We start from the raw sequence: 27,141 nt of genomic DNA, 5'->3' as shown, positions 1-27,141 counted from the left end.
TAAGTGGTTGGAATCAATCATAACCTCACCTTTTATGGCCCCTTAATTACAGCTTTCACAGACATACAGTCTGAATAACTTAATCCCAAATTCTTTAATATTACTGCAATAAATATATACCTTAACCCAGGCTTTTAAAAACATTGCTGACACAAATATAAAATGTAGAACAATTTTTACATTCATCACATATCCCCAAGCTTCCCTGGCTGCCTTAACTTCAACTCATTCAAAACTCCAGTATCATAACTCGCAGGAGGCCCAGTCACCCCTGTGCTCATTGGTCTGCACTGGCGCCTGGTCTGGCAATGCATGCTATCCTTGTTTTCGCAAGCCTCTACAGTACTTCCCGACATCTCCACTGTTCTCCTTTTGAGATAGAGAGAGAAAAACAGAGAGGGAGAGAGAGAGAAACAAACAGAGAGAGAGAAACAGAGAGAGAGAGAGAGAAACAAACAGAGAGAGAAACAGAGAGGGAGAGAGAGAGAAACAAACAGAGCGAGAGAGAGAGAAACAAACAGAGAGAGAGAGAGAGAAACAAACAGAGAGAGAGAGAGAGAAACAAACAGAGAGAGAGAGAGGAGAGAGAAACAGAGAGAGAGAGACAGAGAGAGAGAGACAGAGGAGAGAGAGAGAGACAGAGGAGAGAGAGACAGAGAGAGAGAGAGGACAGAGAGAGAGAGAGAGAGAGAGAGAGAGAGAGAAACAAACAGAGAGAGAGAGAAAAAAACAGAGAGAGAGAGAAACAAACAGAGAGAGAGAGAGAAAACAAACAGTGAGAGATAGAGAAACAAACAGAGAGAAACAAACAAACAGAGAGAGAAACAGAGAGAGAGAGAAACAGAGAGAGAGAGAGACAGAGAGAGAGAAAAACAGAGCAAGAAAAACAGAGCGAGAAAAACAGAGAGGGAGAGAGGGGGGTAGTGATAAATAGAGAGAGCGAGACAGAGATAAATAGGTAGAGAGAGAGGGAGAGAAAGGGTAAGAAAGAAAGAGAGAGTAGGAGATAGAGAGCTAGTGAGGGAGAGAGGGAGAAAAAGAAAGGGCAAGAGAGAGAGAGAGAGAGTGACAGGCATACAAAGAGGTAGGAGAGAGAGAATAGGAGATGGCAATAGATATGTAGAGAAAGACTGTAAGTGATAGAGAAAAATAGAGAAGGATGGGAGATAGGGAGACAGATGGACAGAGAGGACAGAGAGGGGCTGGTTTAGCTCACTAGGCTAAATCGCTGGCTTACCAAGCAGGCCAGCAGCACGGTTCGATTCCCGTATCAGCCTCCCCGGACAGGAGCCGGAATGTGGCGACTAGGGCTTTTCACAGTAACTTCATTGAAGCCTACTCGTGACAATAAGCCATTTTCATTTCATTTCAAGATGATGAAGGGAAAGTGAGAGGGCAAGAAATAGATACAGGCAGACAGCAGGGGATAGAGGTAGCAGATAGAGACAGAAAGGAGACAGATAGAGAGAGAGAGAGAGAAAAAAACTAGAGAGTGTACAGAGAGACATAGAGAGCAGAAGACAGAGAGAGACAGGCAAGAACAAAAGAGGGATGAGAGATAAAGAATAGGAGATTTAAAAAGATGTAGGAGAGATAGAGCGAGAGAAAATGTAAAAAAGAGGGATTAGGAGATAGAGAACGAGAGAAAGAAAAATAGAACCAACCATTTGTAAATTCAGAAGAATGACTGATACTATCACATTCAGTCACCACATGCTACAAATTATTTGTACTAAACGTGCAAATTTGGTTGAATTTATAATGCAATTGGAGGTTAACACTGGGAAATATTTTGAGGATTATTTTATGCCCAAAAGGTCTCACATTGGAGGACTGCACACAGGGAGGAGACGGAGCTTCTCTTTCACAACACAGAAGAGGCCACTTAATAAATAAATAAATGTGGTCTAAATAATTCAGGATGAACCGGCCTACAAACTGCGATCCACACCACTGATAAATATTTAACAGGACACTGTTCCTTCACCAGCCCAGCAGCTGTTGCTAAAACTGGCAGTCGGTCAGATCTCCTCCATCCCACAGGAATTTCACAGGATCCGGGCCAGAGAGTCACTTAAAGGGACCAGGAATCACGAGGTCTATCGTCATTGCCGGTCCATATTGAGATGTTACAAGAGGGATCAGAGTAAGGGGGCAGAGTTGGTGTGACTCTCTTTTACCCGCACAGGCCCCTTTCTGGCCAACATGTTGTGTCCCAAACCTCAACTGAGCCAACCATGAATAGTGCCAAGTGGCATCAAGATGATTCTTTGAAGAGAGGAATCACCAATCGATCTAATTTTTAAATGATACCTCCGCACAAATTCAACATTTTCCATTAGAAACTGCGATTTGGAATGGGAATTTCCCATGTAAACTTGTCACTCTGCAATGATACACCTTTGGAAAATGGGACAACCCAAGTCCATCCTGGCACAGGTGAGAGACTGCAAGTGATGGAGGCCCTGGTATAATTTGGGTACCTGCTGGGCACAATGGCTCATGGAAAAACCCAACGCCCGCACCATGAGCATACCTTCCCCTGCCTAGAAACACACTCTGGAATGGATTAGCAAGCCACTCAATTCAAGGACAATTAGGGCTGGGCAACAAATGGTTGGCCTTGCCAATGGCTCCCACATCCCATAAACAATATTTCAAAACTGAGCCTTGGTTGAAACCATTTTCATCTAAAAATGTGGGTCTGGGGGTTCTCTGATTGCCGACGTCGAAATCGTGTTAGGCCGGAGAATCCCCCGGAGAATCCCCGTTCAGGCCAGGATCGAGGGGCGCCGCTGTTTTTGCGATGCTCCAGCCTCTCAAAAACGGCACGTATGGACTGCCTCAGGATGTCACGCGAGGCCCTCTCCCGTTGCTCTTGGGAATCCAGCCCCAACCGTGTGACCAGAAAATGCTGGAAGAACTCAGCTGTGGAGAAAGAAACAGAGTTGGGCAGCACGGCGGCGCTGTGGGTTAGCACTGCTGCCTCACGCCGCCGAGGACCCGGGTTCAATCCCGGCTCCGGGTCACTGTCCGTGTGGAGTTTGCACATTCTCCCCGTGCCTGTGTGGGTTTCGCCCCCCACAACCCAAAGATGTGCAGGCTAGGTGGACTGGCCGTGCTAAATTGCTCCTTAATTGGACAAAATGAATTGGGTACTCTCAATTTATTTTTTAAAAAGACTCTTTGGAACTCAGTTCAAGCCGGATCTGCAGAGTTTTGTTCCCCCATTCGATCAGGGCGTAGCTGGCTAGGCCGGCATTTATTGCCCATCCGAATCGCCCTTGAACTGAGTGGCCATTACAGAGGGCAATTGAGAGTCAACCACATTGCTGTGGGTCTGGAGTCACATGTAGGCCAGACCAGGTAAGGACGGCAAATTTCCTTCCCTAAAGGACTCCAGTCGGGCGATAAAGAGTCTGGTCGGTCAAGATCAATTTTCCAATAAGCGATCCCTGCCCATTTTTGGCTCGATGTTGGACTCACCGCTACAATCCTCTTCATTGCCTCGAGCTTCAGGGAATCTTTGTTGCTGTCCAGCATTTCCTTCAGGTCATCATGTCTGGAAAAAATTAAAACAAACCGTAATTTCCTCAACATTTCAATTGAGCATTCCTTCCCAGCACAGGGGCCGACAACATTTAAGAGCCCTAAAAAAAAGACAAAAGTACCTCAATAAAAAGCGATTGGGAACCCCAAGGTGAAAATTGGCCACATTAAAATCGTGCTATTATTATATTTTACTTCATGGGATTGCTGGCAGGGCCATTTCAGAGGGCAGTTAAGAGCCAACAACATTGCCTTTAGTCTGGAGTCACATGTAGGCCAGACCAGCACGATAGCACAGTGGTTATCACAGTTGCTTCACAGTTCCAGGGTTCCAGGTTCGATTCCCCGCTGGGTCGCTGTCTGTGCGGAGTCTGCACGTTCTCCCCGTGTCTGCGTGGGTTTCCTCCGGGCGCTCCGGTTTCCTCCCACAGTCCAAAGATGTGCAGCTTAGGTGGACTGGCCATGATAAATTGCCCTTAGTGTCCAAAAAAGATTGGGTGAGGTTACTGGGTTACAGGGATGGGGTGGAGGTGTGGGCTTGGATAGGGTGCTCTTTCCAAGGGCCGGTGCAGACTCGAAGGGCCGAATGGCCTCCTTCTGCACTGTAAATTCTATGACCAGGTAAGGACAGAAGATTTCCTTCCCTAAGGGACATTAGTGAAGCAGATGGGTTTTTACGACAATCGACAATGGTTTCATGGTCACCAATACTGAGACCAGGTGTGCAATCATAGATTGCATGGAGTTTAACGTGGATAAGTGTGAGATTATCCATTTTGGTCAGAAAGAAAGGAGGGCAACTTATTATCTAAATGGAGTGAAACTTCAGAGTGCTTCTGTGCACGAGGGATTTGGGTGCATGAATCGCAGAAAACTAGCATGCAGATACAGCAGAAATACGGAAGGCTAAAGGAATCGAGTATAAAAGTAGAGAAGTGTTGCTGCAACTGAACAAGACATTGGTGAGACCGCACCTGGAGTATTGGGCACAGTTTTGGTCCCATTACTTGAGGAGGGATGCAGTTACATTAGAGACAGTTCAGAGGAGGTTCACTAGACTGATTCCAGGTTGAGGTAGACAGATTTTTAATTAGTGCTGGGTTGAAGGGTTATGGAGAACGGGCAGGAAAGTGGAGTTGAGGCCTAGAGGAGATCAGCCATGATCGTATTGAATTGTGGAGTGGGCTCGAGGGGCTGAAAGGCCTCCTCCCGCTCCTAGTCCTTCGGTTATGTTCTTATTATGATTTAAATTTAAATTCTGCCAGCTGCCATGGAGGGATTTGGATTTATGTCCCCAGAATATAGGCTGGGGCTCGAGATTACTAATCCAGTGTCAGTGCCACCGTCGCCCCCAAACGCAGATGGGTAACTTGGATTTTAGAATTTTAAAAAACCGAATCCATGTATCAATAGAAAACCATTGAAATGGTGACAGACCTAATGCTGAATCATCATTTTCTTTAAAAGCTTTTTTTAAAGAAACAATAATTTTGTCATTTGAGATGCATGGAATGAAGACAATGGACGGGATTTATCTGCCGCGTGTATTTTGGCAGGGGAGATGGCCCTCCAGGGTGATCCACCGGCCCTCCAGGGCGATCCACCGGCCCTCCAGGGCCATCCAGGGCAATCCACCGGCCCTCCAGGGCGATCCACCGGCCCTCCAGGGCGATCCACCTACCCTCCAGGGCGATCCACCGGCCCTCCAGGGCGATCCAGGGCGATCCACCGGCCCTCCAGGGCGATCTACCGGCCCTCCAGGGCGATCCACCGGCCCTACAGGGCGATCCACCTGCCCACAACGGTGATCCACCGGCCCACAAGGGCGATCCACCGGCTCTCCAGGGCGATCCACCGGCCCTCCAGGGCGATCCAGGGCGATCCACCGGCCCTCCAGGGCGATCCACCGGCCCTCCAGGGCGATCCACCGGCCCTCCAGGGCGATCCACCGGCCCTCCAGGGCGATCCAGGGCGATCCACCGGCCCTCCAGGGCGATCCACCGGCCCTCCAGGGCCATCCACCGGCCCTCCAGGGCCATCCACCGGCCCTCCAGGGCCATCCACCGGCCCTCCAGGGCCATCCACCGGCCCTCCAGGGTAATCCACCGGCCCTCCAGGGTGATCCACCGGCCCTCCAGGGCGATCCTCCGGCCCTCCAGGACGATCCACCGGCCCTCCAGGGTAATCCACCGGCCCCTCCATTTCCCGTTGTATTTATCCCACTTTCTATGGTTAAAATGTAATCTTCCCAGAACTAAAAATTACCTTGTAAATATGACTGTGAATCATGAACAAAATATATATAAAGATGAGAAGCAGTGCCCATGCAGAGTAACCTCAGGATTGACTATTCTCGGAGACTGTAATAACCCTCAAGACCCATGGGGATGACCCAATTGATCCCCCCACATGGAGTTTGCAGAATGCAAGCTCCCTGCTGTTAGTGGGGCCTGATAGGCCCATTACTGGGACTTACAGAATCAACCCTCAAAGGCTGGCCCAGATTGGAGCCTATTTGCTGTACGCCATGCTGTGGACTTTTCTTTTGGTTCGAAATAAAGCTCTGATTGAATCACCCTCTCGGATCTCCGCAGCTTTTATACAGACCAAGACCTCCGTACGCATCAGTCCATGTCCAGGGTGCAAACACGTCATACCAGGTTCACTCCAGGTGCCGAGCCGGAGTACTGGGCCTCTAACTCGCTTCTAAGTTATTCCTAACCATCTGCACAAACCCCCATTTGTCCATTTCATCCCTCGTCTTCAAATTAAAATTTTTAACCTACTTTTCCATCTGTGTCGGACTCGAGAGGGTTGATTCTCAACTGTCTCACCATCAATAACTCTGTCACTGGTCAGGGATATGATCCAGCGCACTGTTCTGCCACCTGTTTACAATGTTTGAATGAACTTCTACCAGGGGCCTTGTCACTAATAACATCATTGCACAGCATATATGTGAGGGTGGGGAGTTGGATGGGGTACAGTGTGTGTGTGAGGGTGGGGAGTTGATTGGGATACAGTGTGTGTGAGGATGGGGAGTTGGATAGGGTACAGTGTGTGTGTGTGTGTGAGGGTGGGGAGCTGGATGGGGTACAGTGTGTGTGTGTGAGGGTGGGGAGTTGGATGGGGTACAGTGTGTGTGTGAGGGTGGGGAGTTGGATGGGGTACAGTGTGTGTGTGAGGGTGGGGAGTTGGATGGGGTACAGTGTGTGTGTGCGCGGGTGGGGAGTTGGATGGGGTACAGTGTGTGTGTGTGAGGGTGGGGAGTTGGATGGGGTACAGTGTGTGTGTGTGTGTGTGTGTGAGGGTGGGGGAGTTGGATGGGGTACAGTGTGTGTGTGTGAGGGTGGGGAGTTGGATGGGGTGCAGTGTGTGTGTGTGAGGGTGGGGAGTTGGATGGGGTACAGTGTGTGTGTGTGCGGGTGGGGAGTTGGATGGGGTACAGTGTGTGTGTGTGAGGGTGGGGAGTTGGATGGGGTACAGTGTGTGTGTGTGTGCGGGTGGGGAGTTGGATGGGGTACAGTGTGTGTATATAAAGTGGTTAGTGAGCTAATAGGGAGCCTGCATTCAGTGGGTTCAATGTAGTATTTATCAACTAGAAACTGGTGCCAGTTGATTATCTGGGGAATGATATCTGACCAAGATAGAGAACAATAAGTGGCTGAAAATTTCAATAAGCAAAAATACCATTCAACGACATCGCTATGGTATCTCCAACAGAGAGCTCCTAACCTGACATCACCCTTTAATTAGACTCCGCAATCCCCACCAACTTACATACATCACTCCAGTGATTCATACCTTTAAATACACACACACACACACTCAGTGTCAAATATATAATGATTGTGTGAAAGATGGATTCAACCACAATTTGTTGAATTCGCACCGAGGGGAGACCTCCATCACAAACCGGGTTTGATTACGACCTTGAGTAACTGCCTGTGTGGAGTTTGCACCTTCTTCCCGTGTCTGCGTGGGTTTCCTCCGGGTGCTCCGATTTCCTCCCACAGTCCAAAGATGTGCGGGTTAGGTGGATTGGCCATGCTAAATTGCCCGTAGTGTCCTAAAAAAGTAAGGTTAAGGGGTTGTTGGGTTACGGGTATAGGGTGGATACGTGGGTTTGAGTAGGGTGATCATGGCTCGGCACAACATTGAGGGCCGAAGGGCCTGTTCTGTGCTGTACTGTTCTATGTTCTATGTGCAGGTTAAGTAGATTGGCCACAATAAATTGTCCCTTTAGCTGGGTTATGGGGATAAGGTGGAGGCATGGACTAAGTAGGGTGCTCTTTCCAAGGGACATTGCAGGCCCGATGGGCCAAATGGCCTCCTTCTGCACTGCATGATTCTAAGATTCTAGATTCTAACTCCGTATCCACCCTGTCAAGACCCCCTCAGGCTCTTCGACTAAGGGCCCTCGGTTATGGAGTCAGTGACAGCGATGACCCCGGGGCTCTCTCTACCCTACAAACGCTCATTAAAATCTAGAACATGGACACTTATTGTCAAAATCTGTGATCAACAACACCTCCGTGGCCACAACTACACTGCATTCCCCGAGGCAAAGAGGGAGGATAGTACAAACGGACTGCAATAGTCTGAAAGCTAAGTAAGGCACACTGCAGTATTCACGATACTCCACATCAATAATGGATCTGAAAGGCATGGCAAAATCCTACTGACCCAGCACCAAGATCCTGTAACACTGACACACTGTCCCATCAACGGGAATCGGGTTAAAGATGCCACTCCAGAGATTTGAGCCCGTTCGCCTAAACTGACACTCGGCACAGTTACTGAGGAAGTGCGTCACGGTTGGAGATGCCACCTTTCAGGTCAGACATTAAGCCGAAGCTTTGTCTCCCGTCTGAGCTGGCGATCAGACCAGTTGTTGCTCTGTGATGTTCATCGAAGGATAAACATTTGCCAGGGCAATGTGGAACAGTGCCACCTGGGAAAGTGGTGGTGTAGTGGTATTGTCCCTAGAGAAGTAATAGAGAGACACCATGCTACCGTGGGGCCTCACGGTAGCATGGTGGTTAGCATCAATGCTTCACAGCTCCAGGGTCCCAGGTTCGATTCCCGGCTGGGTCACTGTCTGTGTGGAGTCTGCACGTCCTCCCCGTGTGTGCGTGGGTTTCCTCCGGGTGCTCCGGTTTCCTCCCACAGTCCAAAGATGTGCGGGTTAGGTGGATTGGCCATGCTAAATTGCCCGTAGTGTAAGGTTAATGGGGGGATTGTTGGGTTACGGGTATACGGGTTACGTGGGTTTAAGTAGGGTGATCATTGCTCGGCACAACATCGAGGGCCGAAGGGCCTGTTCTGTGCTGTACTGTTCTATAAGACCCAGGGTAATTGCTCTGGGATCTGGGTTCCAGATGGTGGAATTTGAAATCAATACAAATCTGGAATTATAATTCTAATGATGACCAGGAAATTGTCCATAAAACCCATCTCATGGCAGAAGGAGGCCATTCGGCCCATCAAGTCTGCACCGACCCCTACGAGCACCTTACCCAAGGCCACTCCCCCGCCCTATCCCGGTAACCCCATCTAACCTACACATCCCTGGTTAATAAGGGGTCATTTTATCATGACCAATCCACTTAGCCTAAAGGGTGACATGGTGGCACAATAGTTAGCACTGCTGCCTCACAGCTCCAGGGTCCCGGGTTTAATTCCGTCCTCAGGTGACTGTCTGTGTAAAGTTTGTACTTTCGCCCCTAACCTGCGTGGGTTTCCTCCGGGTGCTCTGGTTTCCTCCCACAGTCCAAAGATGTGCAGGTTAGGTGGATTCGCCATGCTAAATTGCCTCTTCGTTTAAAAAAGTTTAGATGGGGTTATTGGGTTACGGGTATAAGGTGAAGGCGTGGGCTGGAGTAGGGTGCTCTTTCGAAGGGCCGGTGCAGGCTCAAGGGGCTGAATGGCCTCCTCCTGCACTGTAAATTCTGTGATCCTATAAACGTGCACACCTTCGGAATGTGGGAGGAAACGGGAGCACCCGGGGAAAGCCATGCAGACATGGGGAGATGTGCAAACTCCACAGCCACCTGAGACCGTTATCGAACCCGGGTCCCCGGTGCGGTGAGGCAGCAGTGCTAACCACTGTGTCACCATGCCGTCCCTGATTCACTAATGCCCTTTCGGGAAGGAAATCTGCCATCCTTACCTGGCCTGGCCTCTATGTGACTCCAGGTCCACAGCAATGTGATTGACCCTTTTAAAAACATGGGCTGGGCAGCACGGTGGCGCAGTGGGGGGCGGGGGGGGGGGGGGGGGGGGGGTGCTCCCCTGCACATCTTTTCTGGGGCTGTGGGGGCGAAACCCACGCAAACACGGGCAGAATGTGCAAACTCCACACGGACAGTGACCCAGAGCCGGGATCGTGTCATAATATCCACTCATGTATATCATGAGATGCAGACAGGCAGTGGTACACAGATAACACATCAGATCAAACCTGGGACCTCAGTGCCGTGAGATAACCGTGCTAACCACTTGCACCACTGTGCTGCCCTTGGCAGCTGAGAAGAATCGATTTATTTTTTAAAACGCAGCGAGTTATTGAGATCTGGTACAAGCTGCCTGAAAAGCCGGCGGAAGCAGGTTCAAAGAGAACATTCTGGAAAGGGATACACTAGGAGAGCCACGGGACTGTGGAAACAATCAAGCAGTGGGGATTAATTGGAAAGTTCTTTCATATGAGCAGGAATAACGGGCCAAATGGCCTCATTCATCACTGCCCGATTCGAAGTCACGGGACTGGGATTTGAACCGACAACCTCCTGACGCAGATAAGAGCGATGCCACCGCGCCAGGCTGGACACAATGACTGGGTAGGAGTGTGCTAGTCTGCACCTGTGTTTCCTGGTGGTACGGTTACAGTTTAATTTCAGCGAGCGTGTCGGATTTCATTTCTTCCGATAGCTGCTCTATCTCTACAGGGACCCCTGCCAGCTGCCTCGAGTCGAGGTTGAAAATGCCCTGCGTCTGCGGTTACCCCTCACGATTGTCGGTCAGTAAGGGTCAGAGACTTGGCTCTTCACTGCACTCGCTGGAGTACAGGACGATCAGAAGCGCGTGCGGCCTAGCAGGAAGAACCAGTTCAAAGTCTATAAATCCCAGTAAATTCGGAGCTCCATAATAATAGTAATCGCTTATTGTCACGAGTAGGCTTCAATGAAGTTACTGTGAAAACCCCTAGTCGCCACATTCCGGCACCTGTTCGGGGAGGCTGGTAAGGGAATTGAACCCGCGCTGCTGGCCTGGTTCTGCATTACAAGCCGGCTATTTGCTGGGGCTGGTTTAGCACGGGGCTAAAGAGCTGGCTTTTACAGCAGACCAAGGCAGGCCAGCAGCACGGTTCGATTCCCGTACCAGCCTCCCCGAACAGGCGCCGGAATGTGGCGACTAGGGGCTTTTCACAGTAACTTCATTTGAAGCCTACTCGTGACAATAAGCGATTTTCATTTTCATTCATTTTCATTTCAGCTATTTAGCCCACTGTGCTAAACCAGCCCTCCATTTTAATGCGCAGGCCATCCACAGGCCATCCGCAGGCCATCCTCGACATCAGGGTGTTCCGAAGAACGTTACTTGCGTTTATAAACTGACGCCCCTGGTTCACGTTCTGCACCGCCCGTCTATATGGACAGGTCGAACTGCCATTATTACACTGGAAACAAACTAGTGATTTGTTCTATTCGTTATGTTCGGCACAAACGTGCCGATTTAAATGCATTTATATTCACGCCTGCTGTATTTAATATGCGCCCAGACCCGCAGGTGTTCAAGGTTAAGCAGGCAACAGACAGTGATCGAATGGCTTCCATTATACCCCAGACGCGGAGCGAGGAAGTTGTGCTGAGGCGTGCAGCCTTCAGCGGTCACCTGAGCGGGTTTGAGGTGGGGGGGGGGGGTTGAGAGCATTTAACACTGCCGGGCGCCCCACGAGTGATCTCTAGCCTCGGCTCAGGAACCAATCTTGTATTCGTACCATTGTTCCTATGGGAAAACCGGTTCCGGCGGGCGACATTCCGACTGACAGTGCAGCTTTCAGGAACCATCCCGAGGAATGCCCGCGTACAGGACCAGGCCAACTCGGAGAGGTTTTGCGGGTCCCTTTCGTTTCCAGGTCCGACTCAATGAGCAGAGCCCTGGACAAGAATGGTCGAGTCTGGCTATCTCCATTGTTTCGGCACACAATTCCATTTATTGATTGCTACCCCACGGTGATTAACAATATTCAGAGAGTCGAATGGAAATACCTCAGAGGTACTGGAGCGGTTCGGGCTTGGAACATGGTTCACCGCTTGGGTAAAGCTCCGATACAACGCTCCCATGGCGAGCGTACGGACCAACAATACCAACTCCCAATACCTCCAGCTGCACAGGGGCACCAGACAAGGATGCCCACTGTCCCCGCTGCTGTTCGCACTAGCAATTGAACCGCTAGCAATCGCGCTCAGGGCAGCAAAACATTGGAGGGGGATCCGAAGGGGAGGCAGAGAGCACAGAGTCTCACTCTATGTAGATGACCTGCTCCTCTACATCTCGGACCCACAGAGCAGCATGGACGGATCATTGCGCTCCTGAAAGAGTTTGGAGCCTTCTCGGGCTACAAACTCAACATGAGCAAAAGCGAGATCTTCCCGGTACACCCGCAAGGGGGGGAACAAGCCCAACACAAATTCCGCTACCTGGGGATCCAAATAGCCCATGACTGGAAAGGGATCCACAAAGGGAACCTCACCAGCCTGACAGAGGAAGTAAAAAAGGACCTGCAAAGATGGAACACACTCCCACTCTCCCTCGCAGGGAGAGTCCAGACGATCAAAATAAACGTACTGCCCAGGTTCCTCTTCCTGTTTAGATCCATTCCGATCTACATCCCCAAGGCCTTTTTCAAAGTGCTGGACAAACTAATCCTGGAACCAACTGCGGCAGCAATTTGGCCTGACCAAAATGTCGGACAAGGCTCCCATCTGCAACAACCATAGGTTCACATCAGCACTGACTGACGCCACCTTCAAAAGGTGGAGGCAGGACGGAGGGTCACTGACAGTCAGGGACCTATACACGGACGACAGGATCGCAACACTGGACGAACTGACAGAGAAATTTCGGCTAGCCAGGGGGAATGAGCTACGGTATCTGCAGCTCAAAAACTTCTTACTAAAGGAGACAAGGACGTACCCACAACCGCCACGACAGACACTACTGGAAGACCTACTGGACGCAAGTATCCTAGATAAAGGGAACTGTAGCGACATGTATGACCGACTGGTAAAAAGGGCCGACACCGTACTGGACGCAACAAGAAGGAAATGGGAGGATGACCTGGGGATTGAGATAGGGTGGGGACTCTGGAGCGAAGCACTGCATAGGGTCAACTCCACCTCCACGTGTGCAAGGCTCAGCCTGACGCAGCTAAAAGTGGTACATAGAGCCCACTTAACAAGAAACCGTATGAGTAGGTTCTTCCCGGAGGTGGAGGACAGATGCGAGCGGTGCCAAAGAGGCCCGGCCAACCACGGCCACATGTTCTGGTCTTGCCCCAGACTTGTGGAGTACTGGACAGCCTTCTTCGAGGCTATGTCCAAAGTGGTGGGGGCGAGGGTGGAGCCATGCCCGATAATGGCGGTCTTCGGGGTTTCAGACCAGCCAGATCTATTCCTGGGGAGGAGGGCGGACGCCCTTGCCTTTGCCTCCCTGATCGCCCGCCGTAGAATCCTGTTGGGCTGGCGGTCAGCAGCACCACCCAGAGCTGCAGGCTGGCTGTCCGACCTCTCGGAATCTCTCCAAATGGAGAAAATCAAATTCGCCATCCGAGGGTCAGACAACGGCTTCCACAGAATGTGGGAGCCATTCATGCAATTGTTCCGGGACCTGTTTGTGGCCAACGTACAAGAGGAAGAATAGTCGGGTGGCCAAGAATCAGGGGAAGATGGATGGGATTTGGGGGGGGGGGGGGGAATGTAAAATACGTATGCCGGTTAAAGGGGGCGGCCACAGTTGTTATTATGAAGATGCTTACCTGTAAATATACATGTTAATTTTTGTGTGTTTTTTTCTAATAATTTGTAATTTGTTGGATGTAAAATATGAAAACTCAATAAAAAACATTTCCCAAAAAAACAATATTCAGAGTGTAATCTCCTACACGGTAGCACAGTGGTTAGCACAGTTGCTTCACAGCTCCAGGGTCCCAGGTTCGATGGGTACCGTCTGTGTGGAGTCTGCACGTTCTCCCCGTGTGTGCGTGGGTTTCCTCCGGGTGCTCAAGTTTCCTCCCACAGTCCAAAGACATGCAGGTTAGGTGGATTGGCCGTGCTAAATTGCCTTTAGTGTCCCATAAAAAGGTTGGGGGGGGGGGCGGGTTATGGGGATAGGGTGGAGGTATGGGCTTAGATAGGGTGCTCTTCCCAAGGGCCGGCGGAGACTCGATGGGCCGAATGGCCTCCTTCTGCGCTGTCAATTCTAGGATTCTATGATTCCTGAGACCCTCAACTTTAGATTTGATAGAGGTGTTTACAATCATGAGGGGACTGGACAGAGCAGATGGGGAAAAGCTGTTCCTGCTTGTCACAGTAACTTTATTGAAACCTAATTGTGACAATAAGTGATTATTATTATTATTATTATTAAAAAGATCAAAAACGAGAGGGGCACAGATTTAAAGTGATTTGCAGAAGAAGCAAATGCAATGTGAGAAAAAACGTTTTCACCCAGCGAGTGGGGTGTGGAATGCGCGGTCTGGAAGTGTGGTGGAGGCAGGTTCAATCGAGGCATTCGAAGGAATTAGATGATTATTTGAATAGAAACATAAAACATTACAGCGCAGTACAGGCCCTTCGGCCCTCGATGTTGCGCCGTCCTGTGAAACCCCTCTAAAGCCCATCTACACTATTCCCTTATCGTCCATATGCCTATCCAATGGCCATTTGAAAGCGTTTAGTGTTGGCCAGTCCACTACTGTTGCAGGCAGGGCATTCCACGCCCTTACTACTCTCTGAGTAAAGAACCTACCTCTGACATCTGTCCTATATCTATCTCCCCTCAATTTAAAGCTATGTCCCCTCGTGCTGGACATCACCATCCGAGGAAAAAGGCTCGCACTGTCCACCCTATCTAATCCTCTGATCATCTTGTATGCCTCAATTAAGTCACCTCTTAACCTTCTTCTCTCTAACAAAAACAGCCTCAAGTCCCTCAGCTTTCCCTCATAAGATTTTCCCTCCATACCAGGCAACATCCTGGTAAATCTCCTCTGTACCCTTTCCAAAGCTTCCACATCCTTCCTATAATGCGGCGACCAGAACTGTACGCAATACTCCAAATGCAGCCGCACCAGCGTTTTGTACAACTGCAACATGACCTCATGGCTCCGAAACTCAATCCCTCTACCAATAAAAGCTAACACACCGTACGCCTTCTTAACAACCCTATCAACCTGGGTGGCAACTTTCAGGGATCTATGTACGTGGACACCGAGATCTCTCTGCTCATCCACACTACCAAGAATTTTCCCATTAGTCCAGTACTCTGTCTTCTTGTTATTCCCCCCAAAATGAATCAAACAATGTGCAGGGGTCCGGGGAAAAGGCGGGAGAATGTTCTTTTGGAGGGACGGTGCAGATACGAGGGCCAAATGGCCTCCTCGTGCTCTGTAGCCAGTGCGACTTCAACTGTAGCTGTTCACACCATTCATTAGGAGCTTCTATCATTCAATCCGTCACCACCTCCTTCTTGAAGGCCATCGGGGACGGGCAATAAATACGGGCCTGGCCAAGACCACCCACCCACCTTCTGTTACAAAACTGTTCTGGCTATTGATCCATTGTATCTTTCCAAAGCCCGAGTGCCCCCTCGGGTGGCTGCGACAGATCCCACGGGACGCTTCAAACAACTGGCCGATTCCCCCCACCGTGCTGACCACTATTTACCCCTCAAGGAACATCACAAAGATGGATTATCTCACCATTATCTCATTGCTGTTTGTGGGAGCTTGCTGTGCACAAAGTTGCTGACGGGTTTCTTACCTGACAACTTTAGTCAGTGCTCAATTGGCCGGAAAGCGCTTTTGGGGTTGTGAGAGGGGCGACAGAAATGCAAGTCCTTTCACGACGATATTATTTCTAACTCTCCTCAGATTTGGCTTCAGCCCGGAGGAGCGGCCCAGATCATAGAATTTACAGTGCAGAAGGAGGCCATTCGGCCCGTCGAGCCTGCACCGGCTCTTGGAAAGAGCACCCTACCCAAGCCCACATCTCCACCCTATCCCCGTAACCCAGCAACCCCACCCAACCCGAGGGCAATTCAGCACGGCCAATCCACCTAACCTGCAAATCTTTGGACTTGTGGGAGGAAACCGGAGCACCCGGAGGAAACCCACGCAGACACGGGGAGAACGTGCAGACTCCGCACAGACAGTGACGTGAGCCGGGAATCGAACCTGGGTCCCTGGAGCTGTGAGGCAACTGTGCTAACCACTGTGCTACAGTGCCGATCTACCCCCCCCCCCCCCCCTCCTCCTCGAGCATCAGCCTGGGCCTCTGGATTTCGAATCCTGTGACATCACCCCCACCGCTCCACCGTCTACCCTTCGGTTTGGTGAGGACGTCAAGAGATTGGGGCAAATGTGGGTAAATGGGATCAAGGTAGAGATCAGGTGGAATTGAGTGATGGCTCAGGCTTGAGGGGCTGAATGGCCTCCTTATGCATTCCTCAAATGTGGCCAGGTACTTTATCTAAGCCTTGACTCAACAAAGGCGCCTGCAGCAAACCATTTGACCCTGAACAGACAATTCACACTAAGATATCGTGCAAATCCACCCCCACATGTTTGACCCTGACTCCGAGAGATGTGTACACATACACACACACACTGTACATTTTCAGCTCCCCCGCCTTGTCTGATCCCAGAGCAGAACAAACACTGGATAAGTTTTACCACTTTGAGGTCAACAGGTCATCGTCCCTCTCAGAAATGCTCTTGCTGCGACAGCTTCTGTTTAAAGTTTCTCTTGAATTGTTCTGAGCTAAATGGGGTGAGGTCAGGGACTTGTTGAATATCTCTGTGAGTGAGCGGAGGAAAGAATCTTTAGATGGCAGATAATGACCTCCGACCCCATCGGGTGGCGCCTGGGCGTCGTGATTGGAAACCGGGAAAACCGGATTGGATTTGCAGGCCGAATTAAGGAGGTGCCAACTCTGACTGGCCATATTCCTGGAGGCTTCATCAAGGTGGCCCCACGGGCAGCACAGTAGCATAGTGGTTAGCACAATTGCTTCACAGCTCCAGGGTCCCAGGATCGATTCCCGGCTTGGGTCACTGTCTGTGCGGAGTCTGCGCATCCTCCCCGTGTGTGCGTGGGTTTCCTCCGGGTGCTCCGGTTTCCTCCCACAGTCCAAAGATGTGCGGGTCAGGTGGATTGGCCATGATAAATTGCCCCTTAGTGTCCAAAATTGCCCTTAGTGTTGGGTGGGGTTACTGGGTTATGGGGATAGGGTGGAGGTGTTGACCTTGGGTAGGGTGCTCTTTCCAGGAGCCGGTGCAGACTCGATGGGCCGAATGGCCTCCTTCTGCACTGTAAATTCTATAATTCCATGATCCCGCTTTCCAAAGGCCCTGAAAAAAAAAACAGCCATTTCCCCCTCATTTTCTGGAACTAATTTTCCAAGGATATGTGAAGAGACATCATTTTGTTTTCCAATTTGATGGAGTGAAGAAGATCCGGATTAATCTTTATTGGCCGGAGACTCCAGGCCCTGACCGTCCTGTCGGGCTAGCAGCGGCCTTTGTTGGCAAATGAACCACAGCCTGCAGGCCAAAAGAACAAAACGGCCTTCAGCCCCTCACCCCGCAACTCCCCACGCGCACAGCAACAATCCCCCCCCTTCCCCTGTTTGGTTGCCCCAATCTCGGCCTAGCATTCCCCAAGGGTGGCACAACCGGTAAGGCAAACACCGAGGCCCAGTGGAAATGACTGGATCTCCGTCGCTCATCCTCCCCCCATTACCAGGCCTCTGCGTATGGGGAACAGTCATCCCCATGGAGACAAGGGCCCGGAAAATTTGTCTCCCCCACCGCCCTGTCATGGCTGACTGGCCAGCATCAGGAGTGGACTCCCGGGGTGGTGGATGAACCGGAGGGGAGTTTTTTGCCAGGAACTTTCCCCTCAGAAACGCACCTAGCTCCCTGTAGTCAGCGAGAGCTGGACAATGGCGGTGGCGGGTGGCTGAAAACTGCACGCTAATTCGCCTCAGCAGATACTTGTTTCAACGACAACAAAAAATTTTTACAGAAAAATCACATGCCAAAAATGAGCTTTTCTCCTTGGGCAGCATCGGATCTGCAAGGCCAACATAAAACCGCCTCACTCACATCATGTTGACCAACATCTCCATCCAGGAAGTGCATTATTATCCAATCTGCGATGTACAGGAGCATGACAAATTGCGCTATGTTGCTGGTGATTACAGGTCTGGGGAATGTTAATGGATATTCTTGGAAATGCAACACATTTGCTGCTGCAGAACATTCCGGTTAATTGCCACCCTCTTAATCTCGGCGTCAATTGAAGTGAGGGAAGTCAATCTGACTGTTTGAGATGGAAGTGGCGGCAATCTGGCTGTACAACCGTGAGTGAATGCTGAATAGGGCAGATGGCGGCGTCACTCCACCAGCAAGGCCGAGACCCACGCTCATTCTCTGGGGGCACAGATTCAAATCCCACCACCGCAATTAGAACATAGAACATAGAACAGTACAGCACAGAACAGGCCCTTCGGCCCTCAATGTTGTGCCGAGCCATGATCACCCTACTCAAACCCACGTATCCACCCTATACCCGTAACCCAACCATTCCACCAAATTGGTGGAATTTTTTTAACAATTTTTTTTAAAAACCCAGTAACGGTAACCGTGGAGCTCTCCGCGATGGTCATTAAAAAAAAAACATTTGAAAGAGGCCGACGTTCTGGCCTTTGCCTCCCTGGTAGCCCGGAGACGGATCCTGTTAACGTGGAGGGACTCGAAGCCCCCCCCCCCCCCCCCCCCACCGAGTGTGGATACTTGGGTCAGTGACATGGCTGGGTTTCCCAAGCTGGAGAAAATAACGTTGGCCTTGAGGGGGGGGGGGGGGGGGGGGTCAATGCTGGGGTTCTCCGGGAGGTGGCAGCCGTTCGTCGACTTTCTCGGGGAAAATGAAAATGTCAGTAGGTGCAATATGGTTAAGGGATGTACAGAAGGGGTTGGGTGGGAAATGTCTAGTTTACCATTTTGATGTTTATGTTATTATTGTTTTGTTTGTTTGTTATAAAAATTTTGCAAATGCTTCAATAAAAATATTTTAAAAAAAAAACATTTGGTTCACTAATGTCCTGTAGAGAAGGACATCCGCTGCCTTGACCAGTTCTGGCCGACAAGTGACTCACGGAAATGCGGCTGGCTCCTAACTGCCCTCAAAGGGCAATTCAGGATGGGCAACAGGTGGTGGCCTCGCTAATGACGCCCACATCTCATGAATGACTGAAAGGTTCAGGCCCGCGTAAAGCTTAAATGTGTCAGAAAATGGAAGAGAGGCTGATAGAAACAGCGGCCGGCATCGGTTGGCGTTGAGATGGGAGGTTTTGCCAACTGTCTAGGAACTGTATCGCAGTTTTGCTGGTGGTGGTGGTGGTGGTGGTGGTGGTGGGGGGGGGGGGGGGGGGGGGGGGGGTGCCGGCCGAGGGGGAGAAGGCAGTGGAATGGTAGTAGGTGTACAGCGCATGCGGAGAGCCAGCACAGATACAGACAGGCCGAATGGCCTCCTTCAGTGCTGGACCCATACTAATTCTGGGCAAGGAACTCTCAGGTGAGTGCACTTAACACGCCAGAAAAACAAAAGATAAAACTGGAATTAAACCATCACTCAGTCTGGGGCTGGAGTCAGTTACAGGAACCTGATACATCACAAATACCACGAAAACCCTGAGCCCAGGCTAACAGGAATCGGCAGTGGCTCAATGGGAAACAGGACTTCAAGGGGACTTTGGAGCGCAGGAAGTTGGGCAGCAGAGTGGTTAACACTGCTGCCTCACAGTTCCAGGGACCCAGCTTCAATTCCAGCCTCGGGTGACTGTCTGTGCGGAGTCTGCACGCTCTCCCCGTGCCTGCGTGGGTTTCCTCCGGGTGCTCCGGTTTCCTCCCACAGTCCAAAGATGTGCAGGTTAGGTGGATTTACTATGCTAAATTGTCCAAAAAGAGGTTCGGTGGGGTTACTGGGATAGGGTGGAGGTGTGGACTTAAGTATGGTGCACTTTCCAAGAGCCTGTGCAGACTCGATGGGCCGAATGGCCTACTTTTGCACTGCAAATTCTATGATTCTAAGTTTTAGAACATAGAACAGTACAGCACAGAACAGGCCCTTCGGCCCTCAATGTTGTGCCAAGCCATGATCACCCTACTCAAACCCACGTATCCACCCTATACCCGTAACCCAACAACCCCCCCCATTAACCTTACTTTTTTTTTAGGACACTACGGGCAATTTAGCATGGCCAATCCACCTAACCCGCACATCTTTGGACTGTGGGAGGAAACCGGAGCACCCGGAGGAAACCCACGCACACAGGGGGAGGACGTGCAGACTCCACACAGACAGTGACCCAGCCGGGAATCGAACCTGGGACCCTGGAATTGTGAAGCATTTATGCTAACCACCATGCTACCCTTGCTCCACTTGTATGGGATTTTTAAAAAATAAATTTGGAGTACCCAATTCATTTTTTTTTTCCAATTAAGGGGCAATTTAGCGTGGTCAATCCACCTAACCTGCACATCTTTTGGGTTGTGGGGGCGAAACCCACCACAGGTACAGATCCCTTCCAAACCGGTCACTATCTTGACTTGGAAATATAATTGGCCGTTCCTTCACTGTCGCTGGGTCAAAACTCCCTTCCTAACAGCACAGGGACTGCAGCAGTTCAAGGCGGCGCACCACTACCACCTTCTCGAGCAGTTAGGGATGGGCACTAAATGCTGGCCTAGCCAGCGATGCCTACATCCTGTGAACAAACTTGAAAAAACTGAATACTGTGTGCAGTTTTGGCCTTCATAGTTAGTAAAGGATGAACTTGCATTGGCGTCAGTACAGCGAAGGTTCACTAGATTGATCCCTGGGATGAGGGGATTGTCCTCGGAGGAGAGGCCGAGTTAATTGGGCCTATGTTCTCGGGAGTTTCAAAGAACGAGACGCAATCCCATAGGAAATTCCAAAATTCTGAAAGGGTTTGATGGGGGTGGACACGGGGATTGTTTCCGCTGATGGTGGTGGTGGTGGTGGTGGGGGGGGGAGGGGGGGGGGGGGGATCTAAAACACAGCGGAACAGTCTCAGGACAAGGAGCTGATCGTTTAGGACTTAGAACATAGACCATAGAACATAGAACAGTACAGCACAGAACAGGCCCTTCGGCCCTCGATGTTGTGCCGAGCAATGATCACCCTACTCAAACCCACGTATCCACCCTATACCCGTAATCCAACAACCCCCCCCTTAACCTTACTATTACACTACGGGCAATTTAGCATGGCCAATCCACCTAACCCGCACATCTTTGGACTGTGGGAGGAAACCGGAGCACCCGGAGGAAACCCACGCACACACGGGGAGGAAGTGCAGACTCCACACAGACAGTGACCCAGCCGGGAATCGAACCTGGGACCCTGGAGCTGTGAAGCATTTATGCTAACCACCATGCTACCGTGCTGCCCTAACTTTGCTCAATGGGTTGTGAATCTTTGGAATTCTCTACCTCAGAGGGTTACGGATAAATTGTTGAATACATTTAAGGCTGGGATAGGGAGACCTCTCCGGGAAATCGAGGCATAGGAGGAATGGGCGGGAAAATGGAGTTGCAGGCCCCAAGATCAGCTCAATGGCGGAAACAGGCTCGACAGGCCGTCTGGTCTAGTCTCATCGCTTGTGTTCTTGCTCTCTCGCCTCGAGTGTCAGGAGATTGTCAGTTCACGCCCTACTCCGGGGCTTGAACACAAAATCTCGGCTGAGGCTCCCAGTCGAGTGCTGAGGGAGTGCGGCCCTCGGCAGTGCCATCAGCCTTCTCAAAAGTAACGGTTCTGTTGGTTATTCCACTGGTTGTCAGACAGAGGGTGGGCGGACAGCCAGCCAAACCCGGCACGCTTGATCCGTATGTGGTAGCTGTGTTCACCGGCTCCCCACTCACCGCCCTATGATTCTACGATAGAAGTTTCAGTCGTCGCTACAAGGAACACGCGCGCTGCTTAAAATGGGGTCATCCTGTTTTAGGAGAATGGTCAAATGGGCGAGTCAGGACATCCAGGTTTTAAGCAATGTCTTGGAAGGAGAAAAGGCGAAAGTTGAGCGGTTTGAGGAGCGAATTCCTGAGGTTAGGGTCCTGGCAGCTGAGGCTACAGCCAGGAATGGTGGAACGATTAAATCCAGGGATGCTCAAGGGATCAAACTGGCGGGCGCAGAGATCTCGGAGGGCGGTGGGGCTGGAGGAGGAGGAGGGACTGGGAGGGTGGTGGGGCTGGAGGAGGGGGTAACCCAGTGGATCCTGGGGCAGGAGGAAGGGGGCTCGGAGGGTGGAGGTGCTGGAGGAGGAGGGGGGACTGGGAGGATGGTGGGGCTGGAGGAGGGGGTAACCCAGTGGATCCTGGGGCAGGAGGAAGGGGGCTCGGAGGGTGGAGGGGCTGGAGGAGGAGGGGAACTTGAAGGGTGGTGGGGCTGGAGGAGGAGGAGGGTGGTGGGACTGGAGCAGGGGGACTCGGAGGGTGGTGGGGCTGGAGGAGGGTGGTGACTCGGAGGGTTTGGGGCCTCAAGGGGTGTGGGGGGGGGGCTTTACCAATATTCCTCCTAATCCAGGCAGCCCTGCAGCATCCCTGGAAGTTTCTTGTTGGGTCCCTTTAACGGTGGCAACGGCGGTACCGCGCTCCCCCGGTATCCCGGCGGGAATGTGGGTTTCACCATGCAGACAGGGGGGGGGCCGCCGGAGGGGTTCCTACCGGATGGGTTGTGTGGGGCCGGGCTCCGCGGGATCTTCCTCCTGGTTCTCCGGCGCCGCGGCGGATTTGAGCAGCTTCAGTTCGTCCGGCTGCACCGCGTTGTACCAACTCTGCTGCCCCGCCTCCGGGCTCAGCACCCGGCTCTGCCCCTCCTCCTGACACAGCGGCTTGAGCAGCCTGACCGCCGAGACCGGCAGCTGCAGCAGTCTCTGCATCGGCTTCATCCCCTGGTCCCGGACCCCCTCACCAGGTCACCCCCTTCCCCAGGCCCAGTCACGCCCGGCCCCGCAACCAGATCAATGGGAAAGTCCACAGATTCCACTTGGAGCAAATCCTGAAGAGGTGAAAGCTCAGGAACACGTTGATCCCTCCTGGTGCCTCTGTTACTCCACTCCCTCCCTCTGTCCTCACTCTCTCCCTCCCCCTCTCTCTCCTTCTCTGTCCTCACTCCCTCCTCCTTGCCTTCTCTGGCCTCACTCCCTCCCTCCCTCCCTCCCTCCCTCCTCCTCTCTCTCTCTCTCTCTCCTCGTCTGTTTTCACTCCCTCCCTCTGTCTCTTCTCACTCCCCCTCTCTTTCTCTCTCTCCCTCTCGCTGTCTCTTCTCACTCCCCCTCTCTCTCTCCCTCTCTTTCTCTCGCTGTCTCTTCTCACTCCCTCCCTCTCACTGTGTTCTTCTCACTGTCTGTCTGTAATTCTCACTCTCCCTGTCTAGCGTTCTAACTCTGTCTCTGTATTGCTGTTTTCCTCTATACAAGTGTCCTTCTCTCCCACTCCATGCAGATATAATTGGATCTCCTCCTGTCTCTCTTTGTTCCTTTCCTTTTCTGTCTTGTGTATCTATCCCTGCCTGCCTCTCTCTTTCTATCTGTGTCTGCTCTTTCTTTCGGAGTGTTTAACTTTATCTTTCTGTTTTTCTATGTGTGAGACTCTCCCTCTCATTTATCTGTAACTTTCTCTTTGCTTCTGGTGTCTTTTCCTCAGCTTTTCTGCGTGGCAGTCTCTCTCTCTCTCTGCCTCTTTCCCCCTCTCTTAGCTGCTCACTCACAAGCCCTCGTCTTTCAGCTGCTACCCCCTCAGCCACGTTTACAAGCTCTCTCGCTCTCTCTCCCCTCCCCTCACCAGCTTTCTTCCCACTGACGTGTGAGTCAGCAGTCGCTGTGCGAGCAGCCTCTGAGCCGCAGACCTCACATCACATCACAGACTGGCCCGAGTTGGGGGGGGGGGGGGGGGAAAGAGAGAAACATTATACCAAAAGCTGCCTGAGAAATCTGACACCCCCCCCCCCCATCTCTCTCGCTACACACACACACACGAAAACAGACAGAGACACACCGACACACACACACTTACTCTGTCAGACTGCTAACACAGCTATCAGATTGAGATCAGTCTCCACCCGGTTCCTATCAGACAGATTTAAGCCTTGTCTGGTCTGCGCTATCTCCCCCATTCACTCACTCACTGCCCGAGCAGAGAGTTCCTGTATAATGATCAGTCTGGGACACAGAGCTGCGGCAGTCTTAGCTCAGCGCCAATCTCTCGCTCCCTCAGCACCCAAAGCTCACAGCAGCACTCCCAACATAATGCTCCCGTCCCAGCAGCACAGTAACTCGGATTCACAACCTCTTTAGCATCCGAAGACATTTCCCAGTGGCAGTGTGCATTAAAATGTGACACCGAGAGATTGGGGGCGGGGTGGGTGTTAATAATAATGATCTTCATTGTCACAAGTAGGCTTACATTGACACTGCAATTAAGTTACTGTGAAAAGCCCCTAGTCGCCACATTCTGTTCGGCGCCTGTTCGGGTACAGAGAGGGAGAATTCAGAATGTCCAATTCACCCAACAAGCACGTCTTTCGGGACTTGTGGGAGGAAACCGGAGCACCCGGAGGAAACCCACGCAGGCACGGGGGAGAACGTGCAGACTCCGCACGGACTGTGGCCCAAGCTGGGAATCGAACCCTGGCGCTGTGAGGCAGCAGTGCTAACTGCTGTGCCACCGTGCTGCCGGTGGGTAGAACGTGATGTTAATGTGGGTGGCACAGTGGTGAGCACTGCTGCCTCACAGCTCCAGGGACTCTGGTTCAATTCCGGCCTCGGGTGACACCTTGCGGAGTCTGCACGTTCTCCCCAGTGTCTGCGTGGGTTTCCTCCGGGGGCTCCGGTTTCCTCCCACAGTCCAAAGATGTGCAGGTTAGGTGGATTGGGCGCTAAGGGTCAGTTTTAGATTGGCGCGGTTAGATGCGGTTATGGAGATAGGATGGGGGATTGGGCCTAGGTAGATGTTCTTTTGGCGGGTCGGTGCAGACCTGATGGGCCGAATGACCTCCTCTTGCGCTGTAGGGATTCCATGATTAACCACAATATGAAGGTTAAGATAAATGGTGATGGCTTTGTCTCTGAACATTTGTAAAATAGGGGATAGCTGGGACACTGAGCTGAGTGAGAGGAAAGCTATGAGACCGAACAATCAATAAACTCTGGGTGTCTTGGTTTCTGCTTCAGTAATTGACTTGGACCTGGTTAACATGCGAGACCATCCAGGAGCATATTGGTCTCGCCAAATCGAGGGGGCACGGGTAAGCAGTCGGTGAGCTGACATGGCAATGTTACTCAGGTAGAAATGCCATGGATCACCTGCTTCATGTTTGATCGTCCTGACATTAACCCCGAAGCTGCCAGCCCATCCTCAAACTCAATGTCAGAGTACGTGCGCAGTGGGTAGGGACGGTGGCGCCTCCTGGTGGTTATCTATGCAGCAGCAACGGACAGGCCTGTCCAACAGACCGGAGGGGACGACAGGATCATTAGCTGTCGGTGGTGGGGATAGTTCGACGTGGGCCAGGACAGGGGGTTCTCACTGCTTTGTGGCGATTAGCAACGTGTGGCATCGCAATAATGAGCCCATTGCCCAAACAGTTTCTGGTTTATCATCAGCTCATCGAATTTCACTATGGGCACAATTGGCAAACTGTGGCCAAAATGCAATTGGAATTGTGCTGGTCACGATGGGGGCTAGTGTGAGGGGGCAGGCCAGAGGGTGGGGGTTAGGGTACGGGCGAGGGGGTCAGATTTAGGGTCAGTGCAAGGGGTCAGATTTAGGGTCAGCGCAAGGCGCTGGGTGGGGGAAGAGGTCAGAATTAGGGTCATTGGTATTAGGGTCAGGGCAAGGGCCAGGGGTCAGATTTAGGGTCTGGGTGGAATGTAGACATTAGGCAATTCAGCTCCTTGAGCCTGTTCCGCCATTTAATCAGATCATGGCTGATCTCTCCTTGGTCTGAAACCCACCTCCCCTCCTATCTACCTTCTTCTTGAAACCATTTACGGGTGGGGGGGCGTGTCAGAGTTATGGTCAGGCTTAGGATAAGGCTCAAGGTTAGGGCAAGGCACAGTAACACAGTGGTTAGCACTGTTGCTTCGCGGCTCCAGGGTCCCGGGTTCGATTCCCGGCTTGGGTCCCCGTCTATGCGGAGTCTGCACGTTCTCCGTGGGTTTCCTCCTCCGGGTGCTCCGGTTTCCTCCCACAAATCCCGAAAGACGTGCTCGTTAGGTAATTTGGACATTCTGAATTCTCCCTCTGTGTATCCGAACAGGCGGGGAATGTGGCGACTAGGGGCTTTTTACAGTAACTTCACTGAAGTGTTAATGTAAGCCTACTGTGACACTAATAAAGATTATTATTGTAAGCGTGGAGAGTAAGATTTAGGGTCAGGATTGGGAAAAGGGTTGGGGTCAGGGTAGACTTCAAGCTGCCACTAAAATCCATTATGATAATCGTAAACAAAGACTTCAAACTCAATTTATTTTTTACTCTTAACCATTAAAAGGTGTTCCCGGATGTATACAAGATTGGTAATTCAGCGCATTTAACTATCAAAAATTAATATTTTTAATGAGCGTGTCTAGTCCTCTGCCTGTGAAACAGATTTAGAATGTTAAAAGGATCCCGGCTGAATAATAACAGTAAAATAGTAGATAAACGCAGCAGGTCTGGGAGCATCTGCGGAGAGAAGCAGAGTTAATGGAGAGAGTGGGCCCGACACTCGTCAACAGGGTTTCCCATTGAGCTGTTAGCGGGAATAGGGAATCCCAATGGCTGGAAAATTCCAACCCACGCTTTGGAGACCGCGCGACTCCTTTTCAGAACTGGAATGGAGTCACGTGGACTCGAAACACGAACTCTTGGTTCCCTCTCCGCAGACCTGCTGAGTTTTTCTGGCATTTTCCTGGTTTTCGTTTCGGATTCCCGGCATCCACTGCATTTCGTTTTTATTGAATGGGCCGGATGAGAGCTTTGATACTTTGGGCGCAGATTTAAGTCGGTCCCTCAGTCATTCAAATGTTCCCGGCACAGGGAGCAGTAGAGGAAGGGAATGGGACAGACCGGGCTGCTCTGCGAAGGGACAGCATGGGGGCTGGAGGGCCCAATGGCCTCCTTCCCGGTCATTATGACTTGTTTGAAAAGCTTTCGAAATGATCTGACTGGCACCGAAGAAAACTGACGAGAAGGGCAGCACGGTAGCATGGTGGTTAGCATAAATGCTTCACAGCTCCAGGGT

At 51.4% G+C, this 27,141-nt stretch overlaps 1 protein-coding gene across 4 annotated transcripts in view; it reads right to left on the bottom strand.

The window, feature by feature from the left end:
- LOC119956816 (AP-3 complex subunit beta-2) overlaps positions 1 to 27,141 on the bottom strand; it is a 154,846-nt gene that overhangs the window by 82,284 nt on the left and 45,421 nt on the right. For 2 of the 4 annotated variants that reach the window (XM_038784262.1, XM_038784263.1), the window contains exons 1-2: positions 22,581 to 22,819; positions 3,487 to 3,562 (exon numbers count right to left, since the gene is read on the bottom strand). In XM_038784262.1, the coding sequence (XP_038640190.1) occupies positions 3,487 to 3,562; positions 22,581 to 22,804 (300 nt within the window). In that variant the 5' untranslated portion in view covers positions 22,805 to 22,819. Of the gene's footprint in view, positions 1 to 3,486; positions 3,563 to 22,580; positions 22,820 to 27,141 lie in introns of those variants that run through there. The other 2 variants (XM_038784264.1, XM_038784265.1) reach the window with 1 other exon arrangement.

Source organism: Scyliorhinus canicula, chromosome 24, assembly GCF_902713615.1.
Source record: "Scyliorhinus canicula chromosome 24, sScyCan1.1, whole genome shotgun sequence".
In the NCBI taxonomy this organism is placed as follows: Eukaryota; Metazoa; Chordata; class Chondrichthyes; order Carcharhiniformes; family Scyliorhinidae; genus Scyliorhinus; species Scyliorhinus canicula.
Note: the sequence above shows the minus strand (reverse complement) of the source record. Positions and strands in the feature narration are given on the sequence as shown.